The 15,043-nt window shown below is 39.3% G+C and overlaps 2 protein-coding genes across 2 annotated transcripts; one reads left to right on the top strand and one right to left on the bottom strand.

Moving 5' to 3' along the window:
* Positions 1–838: 838 nt before the first annotated feature.
* LOC134806495 (DNA-(apurinic or apyrimidinic site) endonuclease) lies at positions 839–9,635 on the top strand. Its single transcript, XM_063779771.1, has 6 exons — positions 839–1,009; positions 2,811–3,648; positions 5,050–5,208; positions 6,391–6,969; positions 7,462–7,642; positions 8,903–9,635. Exons 1-6 carry the CDS (start codon positions 983–985, stop codon positions 9,042–9,044), a joined length of 1,926 nt encoding a protein of 641 aa, XP_063635841.1. The 5' UTR covers positions 839–982; the 3' UTR covers positions 9,045–9,635.
* Positions 9,632–15,038, bottom strand: LOC134806506 (histone PARylation factor 1). The gene is made up of 5 exons (XM_063779789.1): positions 14,349–15,038; positions 13,740–13,888; positions 13,050–13,276; positions 12,506–12,759; positions 9,632–9,780 (listed from the first exon to the last, which is right to left on the bottom strand). Exons 1-5 carry the CDS (start codon positions 14,973–14,975, stop codon positions 9,718–9,720), a joined length of 1,320 nt encoding a protein of 439 aa, XP_063635859.1. The 5' UTR covers positions 14,976–15,038; the 3' UTR covers positions 9,632–9,717.
* Positions 15,039–15,043: the final 5 nt, after the last annotated feature.

Raw genomic sequence — 15,043 nt, 5'->3', positions numbered from 1 at the left:
TCACCAACGTCAACATGCTGACATTATTGACATTGACAATCAGTGTTCAGTTCGAGTCATACTCAAAACTGCTTAATTTTTTTAAAGTCCAGTGTGTCCGGTTTTTAATTATTCGCGTACGGCTCATCTAGCTTAAGGCCCCGTTCGCACGGCAGCTTTTTCAACGCGCGTTAAAAAAGCGTTTGAATGACACAAATGGATAACCATGTATGTATTCACACGAAGGCGGTTTTTAAGCGCGGCGCTTTTTTATCGAGCACTGTTCGATTTTCGGCGTTGAGCGTTGGCGTCAAATTGAATAGACCATACGGAACTCCGTGTATCTGTTCTCACAAGCGTTAAAAAAGCGCCGGCGCTGCTGTCAGTTGGCTGTCATGTGTCAATTTTTGGTGTCAATCGTCAAGATTATTATTAGTTTCACCTTAAAAATGTCAACTTATGCTTACAAATTCCTGAAATATTCAAGCTATATTCAAATAATACGTCATAATAGCAAATAAAGTATGACTTTGCTGAGATGCGTACGTGGCAGTACGACTCACAAGTGATTTTTAAGCGTTCATATGAACACAAATATTGGAAACGGTAAAAAAGCGCCAACGTCGGGTTTTAACGCAACGCTTTTTAAGCTGTCGTGCGAATGGGGCCTTACTCGTGTCAAACGGCAAATAACGTATCTGCTTGCGGAAGTAAGTCGCGTTTGTACCAAGTTTATACGCGCTCCAGTTCATGCTCCAAGTGCAAGCACTATAAATTCTAAGCAAATTCGAATCGATAATTCTAAACACTTATCAGCACATCACTAGGCGTAATCACCCTTCTGTCATCTATGCTTCTGTCATTTTTACCGGAAATTTCGCCCGCCACCCGCCGGCCGCCATCCAAATCCATCCTTCGGAAGACGCGCAAGTCCCGCCGTTTTCTTTTTACAACAAGCTTAGCAGTTAAATTAAGTGCTTCTTGATTATAAATTAAGAATATAATGGCACCTAGGACTGCAAAAGCCAAGGTACAGTAATAACAGTGATTTTTATTGTGTAGATTCGATGGATTCCACTTTTATAAACTGGTTCGCTTTGTTAGTGACCATCATTGAAATGCTCGTTTTCTGTAAAAGTTTCAGTGTTTTAAGTGCCGGTTTTTAACGTAATTGCATTATGAAGTTGTTTGATTTATTCTTATCAACCGATCCACTCAATTATTGTAGTAATTTAACTGATAACGACTTTGCCGCGTGTTGGTGTAAACACCCTTAGCGCCTCTTTAGGATAAAGCGTGCATAAAAATGAATACAAATTTGAACTTTTGCTCTCAACTGACAAGAGATGCGTTGAGTCATCCTCGACTCGTTTTCATTGTTCTTAAATCGTATGAGCACAATCGGTTTTATGGGCGTCCTTTCTAATGTTAAATGCGCATTACTTTACTTCATTTCAACTTAAGGCTTTATTCATTTGTGCGTTCAGTCAGAATCAGGTCTGAATCTAATTGCTAGGAACAATATTTTATACTAAGTCAGGTTATACAGATTATGCTTTTCTTTGACACATGAAGGAAATAAAGGTATCGTCTTGGGTCGTCCCATTCGTTTTTCGTCAAGTTCTTAGATTTGTCCTATTCTGCTTTCGTCACTCATTCTACATTGAAAGCCACCGACGATTGTGATGAATGTAGAATGAGTGACGAAAGCAGAATAGGATTAATTTAAGAACTTGACGAAAAACGAATGGGACGACCCAAGACAATACCGAAATAAATGTTGAAAAAAAAGTTAGTTTGTTATAACCACCTTGTACCCTCTATGCTGTATGTAGATATGTTTGTGCTGCCTAGTGCCTATAGGTCTCTTTCTCTCACTTAATTTAAACTTTATAGCATAGAAGTTAGATAAATTCATAAATTAAACAATAGTGGTTTCAAAATTTGTGGAGAATTTAGTTACAAACATAACCATTAACCTCAAATTATTATCTGGGAACAATTTTATTATGCTTTAAAAACATTAGTAAGGATGTACTAAAATATTATTATTAATACAGATTTTGAATGTTTATGCAAAATGAACCTTAATCTCAAGCACAATTCTTTATGTTAAACCAATAGTGGCACAACTCAAAATGAAATGCTATTGCATTTAATATTCTATCTTTTACTGGTAAGATTTAAAATCGAACGGCATTTCATTTTGTTTTATGCCACTATTCATGATAAGCACATCATGATGATTCTCTCATTGAGAGAGACTACACATCCCTTTATAAGATAGATACTCTGTTATTGTACAACATGGTGTTGTGGGGCACATGTTCTAGGTGTGGCATTCACTTTCATCTTAAAAATCCATATATGCATTATGTTTAGCTCATGTTTGCCTCTTTTAGATTATTTTTCCACTATAACATAATTATGTGACACTTTTGTTTGTGAATATACACTTTTTTGTAATGTTTAATAAAATGACAAATATAAATCAGCCAAATGCATTAAGGCATTCATAATAATAATTTATTTGGTCAGTTTGTGTAAAATAGACTCGAATATTTTTAATTTATATTTACAATGAAAGTTTTCTTTCATCCCTTTGTATTATCAAAAATGTACCCTCACATCAGCATATCTTCAATTGAACATCTACTTCTTTTTAGAATAAAACATACAATATTATGTTACTCTACATATATGTGATTTTTTCTATATTCTATAGCATTCAGTATGTCACTCGTATCATATATTACCCTATACAAAATAACAGTTCATTAAACAATAATAATTATAGCTGAACTGATAAACATAAATTAAAAAAATTTCAGAAAACATCAAACACAAAAATTGCAGAAAATGAAGTACCTAAAAAAGGCAGAGGAAAAACAAAAACAGTGGAAGAGCCAGAGACTGATGTTGTAGATACTGAAGTGGTGGGTGATGTTCCTGTCATAGATAAGAAAACCAAACGCGCCAAAAAAGGTGAGGTTGAAGCCAACGGACAAGAGGAAACAAATGGAGTAACAGAGGAAAAAGCCCCTCAGGCTAAAAAGGGTAGAAAGAAGAAGACTGACACCTCAGAAGAAAGTAATGGTGTAGATGCTGATGAGGATAAAACTTCTCACTCTAACAATGAATCTGAAGCACAAGTAGAGAGTAATGGGCAAGCAGAGGAAGTGCCTACATCAGGAGGAAGGGGGAAAAAGAAGTCAGCAAAAAAAGAGGCAGCTAGCAAACCCAAATCGGAACCAAAGTCAGCGAGAGGTAAAAAAGACACAAAGCAAGAGACTGAAAGTGAAGATAAAGAAGAAGGAAGTGAAGATCTAGTCAAGCCCGCAGCCAAGAGCAGAGGCCGCAAAGCTGCACAAAAAACGAACAAGGAATCTGAACCACAGGAAAAGGGTGAACCAGACAATGAGATCAAGGAGTCTCCCAAAAAAGAAGGAAGAAAGAGAGGACAGACAAAACCTGCTAAAGAAAACACTCCAGAAAATGAGCAAGGTGAGCAGGATGTTGAAGACAAACCTGCTGAGGAACCTAAGAAAAAAGAACCTAAAGGTAGAAAAAATAATGCAAAAAAAACAGCAAAAACAGAAGATGAAGATGAGGAGACTAAACCAGAACCTGCTTCTAAAAAAAGAAAAGTTGCAAAAAATGATGGAAAAGGTAATTTTTTTAACAAGCTTTTATTAGGTTGACCTGTATACTAACTATGTAAAGGAATCTAAGGTAACTAATTTAACCATCTTCCAAGGATCATAGCGTCATGAAAATTGGCAGCTGTATGTAGTTCTGATGATAATACAATAATATGGTACTGTCGAACTGATCTGATGATGGAGACAGGAGGTGGCCATAGGAACTCTCGACCTGGGGCCGATTGCATAACAAACTACAACTAATATTACAAGCGGGACTCCTTATTTAATAAGTGAAATTAGAAAAGGAGTTCCGCTTGTAATATTAGTTGTAGTTTGTTATGCAATCGGCCCCTGTATGTAACTATGTAATGGAATCTAAGGTAACTAATTTAACCATCTTCCAAGGATCGTAGCGTCATGAAAATTCGCAGTTGTATGTAGTTCTGGTGACAATACAATAATATGGTACTGTCGAACTGATCTGATGATGGAGACAGGAGGTGGCCATAGGAACTCTGTGATGAAACAACGCAACCTAATTGTGTTAGGGGTTTTTAGAATTGTCTCGATGAGTATTAGTTGTCTGTCGTAAGAAAAGTACAGTCAGCGATAAAAGCTTGTACCAAAAATTAAAGTTTTGCCAAAAACTTATTATTTATTGGTATTTTCTATTTAGCACTAAAGTGATGCACTGATGCAATCATAATATCTACAGCTATATTTATGATTGGCATACAAAGCACTCTTTTTTTTTTAATTACTTCTTAATCGCAGCTACATAGAACCCAGAGCCATAATTATAAGCTAACAAATTTGAGGAAGACATGTATTTCTATTTCATTTCACACCATTTTTATTAGATTTAATAGGCATACAGTTGGACAAAGATAACTCTGCATCGCATTTTCCATGACCAAGTGAGGCATTATCATCATTAATGTCACATTTCTATGTAAATATGATGTTTATAGTGACACCTCACTTTGTTTTGTTCAAGTTAGTGTAAAGTTACCTTAGAAATAAATAGGGACCATGCGCGTTGGAGCGTTTGCCATCTTGTGGCCTGAATCGGAAACGTATGTGCATATGTACATTGTCAAAGCAAGTGCTACCATCTACCGTTCTCGTCAGTACGTTTCCTTGTGCGTAGTAGGTTCTGCCACCTTGTGGGCTACATCGGAAGCATAAACGACACATTTACACCTCGCGCCAAAAATCTGACGGCTCCTATGCTGCCCCCTGTAATCCATGCACGGGCCTACTTGCTTTGTCTGATGTCAATGTCAAGTCTATGTTTGCAAAAGTCAAGCATTGTCACATAAATGACATTTTATATTCTAATTGGACATTTCTATATCCTTTTGATAGATCATTGAAAATATGTCTGAAAATTATTTGCGTTCTAACATTAACATTTTTATGTCAGGTGATGTAAAAGATGAGGTGGTTGAAGAAGCAGCTGCCGAGCCAAAACCTGCAAAGGGCAAACGCGGCCAGAAGAAGGACGGCCCCGCCGAGGCCGACGAGGCCGCCGAGGCCGGCGACACGGCCAACAAACGACGTCGCAAGGCCGCCGACGAAAAGGGTAACTAAATACCGTTATGTTGTTAATTATGTCCGATTTAATTATTTTGTGTTTAATATTACTCTGGAACATGTTTTATTAATAAATGGTTTTTCAAATATTATTATTTTGAATGCTTTTATTTATCTATCATCCCCATTTCTTTGAAATTTAATAACTATTGGATTGAAAGCCGCCATACGAGAATGACATTTAAGGAAAGCTTTTCTACCTATAATTTCATAATAACTTACAATAATTAAGGCCTGTAGTTAATTACTAACCAAAGGAGCGGTCCCTGGGGGTCTACTTAGATCTTATACATGCATCTTGTATAAATAATTATGGTTTATGGTTGGCAAGTATTAAATATGGTATATTTGGTTTACTTAGATAACACTTATTACTGCTCATACAGTAAGCGGCTAAACGACACGATACACTTCTTTATCAGTTGAGCGCCACAAATAAAGTAAAGAACCAGCATGAGAAACTTGTTAACTCTTTGACCGGCACAAACGTCAATTGGCGCGCGCGGCTACAGCCCAATATATATGTGACGTCCCAAAGGTAAAGGTACCTTATGGCGGTTGGCGCTTACGCTATTATTAACGCCGCTCCAATACTATTGCGGTGCTTCTAGACGTAACCGCCAGCCGCCATAAGGTACCTTTTTCCGTGGAACGTCAGATATGTGCATTTCGGCAAGGTTCACGACACACCGGGCACAATAGGCGTGGCGCGTGGCGTTCAAAGGATTAAGATTCATTGATATAAACAGCCCATTAAAAACGCATTTAACTGATTTGCAAGACCGAAGTGATCCCATAAGTGTTCCGTGAACAAAGTTTTGCACGGAACACTAAAAAGCAACAATATTTGGGTACCCAAATTTAACCTTTTGGACGCCAATGACCAATATATCCGCACCGCAGATTCAACGCCAAATACTGATTAATCGGTCACAGACCACAGAGCATAAAGGACCTACGTGCATATGCATAAAATTCAATTTCAGTTTTGACACTTCGGTGACGTGGCGTCCGGGTGACTGCTTTTGTGTTTGACACGGCGTCGAAAAGGTTAATAAAACACAATATGAGGATTAGGAGCTATTTATCACTTGACTGCCAACCACTTTACAAACAGAATATTTGTTTTTGCTGAAAAACACTTTACCTAGATTTCATATTCATTTTCCAGTATCGTCCGAAGACAAAAAAAGTAAAGCCCCACTCAAAAACAAATCCTCAACTAATTATGAGGATATAGATTTTTCGAATTCATCAAAGACCGTGCAAGGTAAAGAGTGGAATCTAAAAATATCCAGCTGGAACGTCGACGGAATACGTGCTTGGATGAATAAAGGGGGTCTCGACTACATAAAATACGAGAAGCCCGATATACTGTGTCTACAGGAGACAAAGTGTGCTAAAGACAAGCTCCCGGATGAGATAGCTAATTTGCCAGGATACCACGCCTATTGGCAGGGGAGTGACACAGAAGGTTACGCGGGGGTTGGGATCTACACGACGAAGCTGGCTATAAGCGTCCAATACGGACTGGGTAACGAAGAATTGGACGCCGATGGGCGCATGATCACAGCTGAGTACGAACAGTTCTACCTCATCTGCACGTACGTGCCCAACGCGGGCCGGAAACTAGTCACGTTACCCAAGAGACTGCAATGGAACGACGAATTCCGCAAGTATGTTAAAGCGCTTAACGAGAAAAAACCTGTCATAATTTGCGGTGACATGAACGTTGCACACAATGAAATTGGTAAGTAACTACATCAGTTGTATGATTTTAGACTTTCAAATGACCCTCTGGTCTGCTGATAAAGTTGAAAGGCGACTAGGGCTATAGTTAAGGCTCTCAGCAAATCTTTTGCAGTCTGCATATTGATAAATCTTGTCTGGAAAATCAAAATTTTGTGCGAACTTAAAAATCTCTTAGTAATGGGGTTAAAAACTTCCAACTTCACTACTATAGTCTGTGAGGAAATAGAAGAGCCGTGGAATATATGGGGCCCAATACATTCCACTACTCTTCTTTTTCCGAACAGACTACCAAGATTTGCAACAGTGATATACCAAACAACCAAATTAAGTTTTTTTTGCAGGGAGCTTCGAGTTTTTAACTCCATATATTTATTTAAAACCTGGAATTCGTTCTCAAGATCTCACACCTGTCACTTACAATTATTTTAGTGCAGCGTCATCTGGTTGAGCTCTGCACGTTCAAACTTAACTATTAAGTTACCGGTTTCAGATCTCGCGAATCCCAAGGCGAACAAGAGGAATGCCGGGTTCACGCCGGAGGAGCGCGCCGGCATGACCGACCTGCTCGGCGACGGCCTCGTCGACTCGTACCGGCATCTCCGGCCTGACGACACGGGCGCCTACACCTTCTGGACCTATATGTCGAACGCCAGGGCGAAGAATGTTGGATGGTAAGTGATGTTGATTACTTAAAAAGTTAAAACTGAGATGCGTTGAATGTGTATATTGCCCTTTTAAAAAAGATAGTTCCACGTCGTCGGGACGTTACAGAGCGTCACCATCCCGAGCGGTCTTGTACTCGAGTTCACTCAGTCTTCTCAATGCATCCGCTCCAACAACGATAGTCTGCCACCGGGTCTGCTAAGTCTGCTTTTGACGGCCTTATTTACGCTTTCCTTATCTCATTCTATTTTTGGCATATTTTTTTGGGATAAGCGGAGTAAATCCCTTTTTGTATGAAATACATGTCATACTATAGTTATTTATCGGTATACCGAGCTAAATTTATCGATTTTTTTAATACTGCACTCAAGAAAATCTACAATATTGAGTTCGGGGAAACTGAATACAGACTTCAATCTACTAAAATATAAGATTAAGATTTTAGTAGATCACGCAAAGTATTGACCTGATCCACGCATTATTAAAATTTCTGGACTTGGTATCCAGCCTGCTCTTTGCTATAACTGCTATAAGAGGCCCTTCAACGACCTACCCAAATCCGAAATTATCTTTTTGAGCACCTTGAATGAAGTCAAAATGGAAGTGTCCCCAGATTTCATACTCGTAGAGGTTACTTTTTAGCACGGTAATGAAGGGATCGTTTGTATAACTCGTCAGCAAGCCAACTGCTAGTCAAGAATGGTATCATCAAATTTCCACACTTCACAACGGCCGAAGTAGACTCGTCGAGAGTCTTGCCGATTTTAAGCACCTTATATATGTCGCAGTCAAAAGTGTGAACTGGTCAAAAGAACTTTTAACCGACAAAAACAGGCAAAACTGCTTTTGACTGAGCATGTTGGTCAAAAGTAGTTTTACCTGAAAATCATTGGTTAATAGTAATTGTGACTGTTACTATCAGTCAAAAGTACTCGCAGAGATAAGTAGGTTAGGGTTATTTTTTTTTGCTACGCCCAAAATGAAACTGTTCCCAGAGATAGGTAGATTAGGGTTATTTTTTTTGCTACGCCCTAAAAACGAAACTGCTGCCAGAAATAGGTATGATTTTCAGGTAAAACTACTTTTGACCAACATGCTCAGTCAAAAGCAGCTTTGCCTGTTTTTGTCGGTTAAAAGTTCTTTTGGCCAGTTCACACTTTTGACTGCAACATATCTACTTCTACTCAAGTAGGTCATGATGGAATTGGTGGAGTTTATTGCAGGTTAGTCATGTTAAAAGCATCTATAGTAATTAGATTTTGTTTCAGGCGACTGGACTACTTCTTACTGTCGGAAAGGTTACTCCCATCTCTGTGTGACAGCGTCATACGGAGCGAAGTGTACGGCAGCGACCACTGCCCCATCACTCTCTTCTTGCACGTGACCAGTGCTGACAAACCTAAGGAATAAATTTACTTCCAATATAAGTGGGTGAATCAACTTTTATTGTTATTCTGTCCCGTCAGCCAGAAGATAATAGTTGCATAGTTTGTTAGAAGTACGTTCGACTAACATGCTAAGCAGATATCCCATTAACGAAAGGGCTTAGGGTCATTGCGCTAGTTTTCGTCTACTTGCCGGAATTTGAATATAAACCTACCTTGCCGCACAAATTTGGACTTATTGCAATCCTTAATGTCTAAACAATAGATCTATCTACATAAAATGATATTTGGCTAGTAGCGAATAAAAATTTTTTATTAGGTACATATATTATTTGCTACTCCGTCAAGTGGACGAAAACTAGAGCTGGACGGAAACTAGCGCAATGACCCTAAAACTGCCATAAAAATACATTTGGTTAAATACCATGAAACCAGGAGTTTAAAAGTGGCCCAAGGAACCATGACAATGGCAACGAGTGATTAGAAAAAGTTAATTCACCCAAGTGCAACATGTATTGTATCTTATTTTTTGACATTTTTGTTTTTTTTTCGGTTGTTTTTTTGTTGTATACCTAAACTAAAGGATGTTTGGTTGAAATAAAATGTTTCAATATTATTAACGCTTTTTTTACTCCTTAAAAAAATTTAAAAAATCACTTAATTTATATTAAATAACATTACCTAAGTATCCAAATGTGCTATGTTTTACCAATACTGAGAATAGACATATCTGATCCTTTGCGACGACATTTTAGGTGAGCCTGTAACACAGATTATTAAGATGAATAATACTTCCATCATGCACGTACCAAAAGTTGAAATCCTAAGTCTACAGGATAGTAGAAGAGCCGGCCGCAAATTTTCTAAAAGACTTGATACCACGATGAAATGCACAATGGTTTCCCATAAAAGTGATGCTAAGTCCGAATTCGATAGTCTGCCACGGCGGAACTTGCCGAAAGTACGAAAAAGAAGGCCACTTCCGGTGCGAAAAAAGGGGGCTGATTTAACCCATCTGATACCGAAATAATAGTTATGGCAGCAGCTAGAAATTTACATGTAGACACAAAAGCGAAGTCTGCCAGTATTTTTTTTGCCGGAAGTGCTTGGCAGACGTTCTCAAAGGTGGCCACCGGGACACCTAATTTAACCCATCTGATACCACCATGAAACCAATTCCAGTCGGTAGGTATGAACCCTCATGTCAGGAATATATAAGTCTGCCAAGGCTTTTCCTGCCGAAACACCTTGGCAGACGAGATTATGTGAGCAAGGTAACCATCGGTTACCCTACACTAACCCATCTGATACCACCATGAAACCAATTCCAGTCGGTAGGTATGAACCCCCATTTTAGGAATGTATAAGTCTGCCAAGGTTGTGCTTATAATCTCGTCTGCCAAGGTGTTTCGGCAGGAAAAGCCCTGGCAGACTTAAATATTCCTAAAATGAGGGTTCATACCTACCGACTGGAATTGGTTTCATCGTGGTATCAGATGGGTTAGTGTACGGTAACAGATGGTCATCTTGCTTATAATCTCGTCTGCCAAGGTGTTTCGGCAGGAAAAACCTTGGCAGACTTATATATTCCTAAAATGGGGGTTCATACCTACCGACTGGAATTGGTTTCATGGTGGTATCAGATGGGTTAGTGTAGGGTAACCGATGGTTACCTTGCTCACATAATCTCGTCTGCCAAGGTGTTTCGGCAGGAAAAGCCTTGGCAGACTTATATATTCCTGACATGAGGGTTCATACCTACCGACTGGAATTGGTTTCATGGTGGTATCAGATGGGTTAAATTAGGGGTCCCGCTGACCACCTTTGAGAGCGTCTGCCAAGCACTTCCGGCAAAAAAAAATACTGACAGACTTCGCTTTTCTGTGTCTACATGTAAATTTCTAACTGCTGCCATAACTATTATTTCGGTATCAGATGGGTTAAATCAGCCCCCTTATTTCGCACCGGAAGTGGCCTTCTTTTTCGTACTTTCGGCAAGTTCCGCCGTGGCAGACTATCGAATTCGGACTTAGCATCAGTTTTATGGGAAACCATTGTTCATTTTATCGTGGTATCAAGTCGGTTAGAAAATTTGCGGCCGGCTCTTCTACTAGGATGTATTATTGCATCAAAGAAAGCAACACTTCATTTCAATCTCGTTCTACCACATCTGCTTCCTGTAGACATCGTAAAGCCTGTCTTTTCGTTTTGCCATCTCCTATTTTGGTAATTTTCTTTACAATTGCCATGAAATTATTATACTAGGATTATTAGGAATGGGGTTGGCCACTCGGAAGCTTTTTACAGATGCCGCCAGTATAGGTTTCCCTGTCAATCCTGCCGATAGTATCAATTTTTTTTTTATTATATAACCTGGATGGTAGTTCTTTTAGCCAAATCCCATACAACAAAACTAAAAAAAACCGGACATGTGCGAGTCGGACTCGCCCACCGAGGGTTCCGTACTTTTTAGTATTTGTTGTTATAGCGGCAATAGAAATACATCATCTGTGAAAATTTGAACTGTCTAGCTATCACGGTTCATGAGATACAGCCTGGTGACAGACGGACGGACGGACGGACAGTGGAGTCTTAGTAATAGGGTCCCGTTTTTACCCTTTGGGTACGGAACCCTAAAAAGGGAAACCTATCTATAAAAACCTTTGACAGTTGCCAACCCCATTTGTTAGACCGACCGTAACTTAACCTCCTAAGGCCCAAGGTCCTACCTATAGTACCTATTAGTTCGATGAAATTTAAATCCTATTCAATTGGAAGAGAGTCTATTTTTGCTTTGTTTCGTTCCATTTTCCAACAACGCAATATCAACTCTAATTCCTACATACACTATAGGTTCAAATTTCAGTGGCAAATTTTGGATTTTATATTAATATGGCCAGCCATATTAACCTTTTGAACGCCACAGACGGCAATTGACGTCAACGCAAAATCGTGACAACGACGCCAAAGACGGCATTTGACGTCGATCGTTTTTTGATGAAAATCTACTGAAAATCACCCCACTTTTAGGTTGGCATTATTTATTCACAAAACCAAATTTTACCCCCGTGGCGTCAGTGGCACGGCAAATGGATGCGCCGTTCGGCGTTCAAAAGGTTAAGGAGCGCAGGTGGCCTAGCGGTAAGAGCGTGCGACTTTCAATGTGGAGGTCGCGGGTTCGAACCCCGGCTCGTACCAATGAGTTTTTCGGAACTTATGTACGAAATATCATTTGATATTCGACCACCAATCGCTTTTCGGTGAAGGAAAACATTGTGAGGAAACCGGACTAATCCCAATAAGGCCTAGTTTACCCTCTGGGTTGGAAGGTCAGATGGCAGTTGCTTTCGTAAAGACTAGTGCTTACGCCAATTCTTGGGATTAGTAGCCAAGCGGACCCCAGGCTCCCATGAGCCGTGGCAAAATGCCGGGACAACGCCAGGAAGATGATGATATTAAGGCCCAGGCCTTAGGAGGGTAACATACCTGGATTATCGCCCCAAACTCTGCCCGGTTCAGCAAAGAGTACACCGAGCAGAGGCTGTTCAGTGCACTTGCCTCCAGCTCCTTCAGCCCCGAACAGAACATGTCAATCCCGACTTCAAGACCCGTACCGAAGTCGCACTCGTCCACGGCTATGTTGGCGTATGTTATAACTGGCTGCAATTCTGACAGTATCTTATCCTTGTCGTTTTGAGATTTAGCTTCTGCCAGTTTTGAAAAGAGTTTCTTGAGATTTGCTGTAAATCAAAGTAAACACATATATTTTATACTCACTAGCACAGACAAGCTCACTAGCTATTTGCTGCATAATTTCAAGCGTTAGAAAAGGCGCGCGGTAATCCTTAAGGTTTTAAAATGGTCAGTTAAGTGTATTGCTGATTTTATTGCAAATACGCGGTGATACTATGGGACGGGCATTCACATCGGCGGCTGGCGACTACTGAGGTGGCCACGCAGTTTTTGGAGCGGGACAGAAAGTGAGACAGCACATACTGCTCGAGCCATTGGAGGTGTGAGAATGTCTTACCATCTGATTCCGCCAAACGCCTGTAGCCTATCTGTGTCTTCTTGTCATATGGCACCATGATGCCCGCACCATGCAGTGTCTTGGCTATGCTCAGGTTGGTTCTTCTTTTGGCATTGTACTCTTCTATTGAATAGTTATGCTTCTCTGCCCAGGATTTAACCTTCTCCATCATCTTCTTGTAAGTTATGGCAGTGAAGGGAGACTTCTTTTGATGTTCAAGGTATAGACTGCAAACGCAATTGATAAGTATATGTAGATTCTATATTGAATCTAAAGTATTAAATATAATTTTTGTCTTCTTCTTATTGTTATTCAGAATTTTATTATACCTACTTATTGTTTTTTTTTTTTTTTTTTTTTTTTTTTTATTTAGAACACAAACAGTCATAATAAACATATTACATATGTTGTACACAATGTACAGAAACTGAGAGGTGATACAAACAGACCTGGAGGTTCATTAAACACAATATTAATAAAATAAAAAGGTAGGTAAGAACAAGTAGTAAGTAATTTAAGAATACACAAATAAGCATACAATCTCAAGGAACAATGGAAAATGGATTCTTTTATGGAAAAGGCCAAGTGAGTTATAGGGTCAATGCTTTTTTCACTTCCACTTACTACTTAGTCATTTACTAAGATTTTCTATAAGATGCTGGAAACAATGATTATTAAAGTGCTACTTACTAGACAGCCCCAAAGATATTGCTGGCATAGGGTGTAATATGACAACCCTTAGATGAGTCATTGTGAGCGAGAAACACTGGTTCAGCTGACGGGTCATCCCGGAAGTATCCTATGTGAAACTCACTCTTGTCCTTAGACTTTAAGACAGCCTGTAACATATATGATGCCGGATTACAAGAACCACTTAATTTATTATAAACATGAAATTTCAAATCTTGCAGTATCAATGTTTCTTTTATTTTGAAATGGCGTCGAATCCCAATAAGGCCTAGTTTCCCCTCTGGGTGGGAAGGTCAGACGGCAGTCGCTTTCGTAAAACTAGTGCCTACGTCAATTCTTGGGATTAGTTGTCAAGCGGACCCCAGGCTCCCATGAGCCATGGCAAAATGCCAGGATAACGCGAGGAAGAAGAAGATGGAATCCCAAGTAAAATATATCTCACACATGTGAGTAGCTAAAAGGAACATACTCAACCTATATGTGTACCAAGTGTGTAAATTAATGTCAATAAGCCTATATTTATTTTATTATATTAAAATAAGCATGTACATGTTGAGGCAATCTAAATCAAAAACATTATAAAACAGTAAAAAAGATTGTCATAATTACCTGAAATTCTGGTGGATCATAGAAGAATCTCCAATGTATCAAGTATAGGTCTTTATTCTCCAAGACTGGTAACTTTCCTAACAACAACTCATATGGCCCAATCAGTTGTAAATTAACACTTGATAGCAATTTCTCCATATCATTCTCTTCTTTCAAGCACTCGAAGAATTTGAAGAAGTCGTCTGGCATCTCAACCAAGAAAAGCTCCTTGTATTTACTTTGTTCGGTTGTGCTTTCGTGATAGGTTAGGTCTTTTGGAATTTGGTTGATAATATCTGTAAAGCTCTCTACAACATGGCATTGTTTAGTTTCATTTTCACAAGGACTTGGTACCTCTGACTTACCATGATCGTTCTTATCAGGTGAACTACTTGTTTCGTCCTCAGATACTTTAAGGCGTTTGCCCTGTTTCTGTGGAGGGTCTTCGACAGACTCATCTTTCATAGTTTCCCTGGTATAAGGCGAGAACCGCTTGTTACCACCTCTATGAGTGTCCACTTTGTGCTTCGGATTAGCAGGCGGATGCTTATATTTGATGTGATGGTCTGGATTTTTCTGATAACATGTTTCCCCATACTTACAAGTTGATCTAGGGTCTTGAACATAAGCTTGCCACTCGTCAGACATGTTTCCACTTGAAAATTTTGTTTAAAAGTCTGTCAAAAATGTATCAGGGACTATTAATTATTCTGTGA

The sequence above is a fragment of the Cydia splendana genome, chromosome 3 (genome assembly GCF_910591565.1).
Source record: "Cydia splendana chromosome 3, ilCydSple1.2, whole genome shotgun sequence".
Lineage (NCBI taxonomy): Eukaryota > Metazoa > Arthropoda > Insecta > Lepidoptera > Tortricidae > Cydia > Cydia splendana.
The sequence above is the reverse complement of the archived record's forward strand: the minus strand, read 5'-3'. Positions and strand labels throughout refer to the sequence as shown.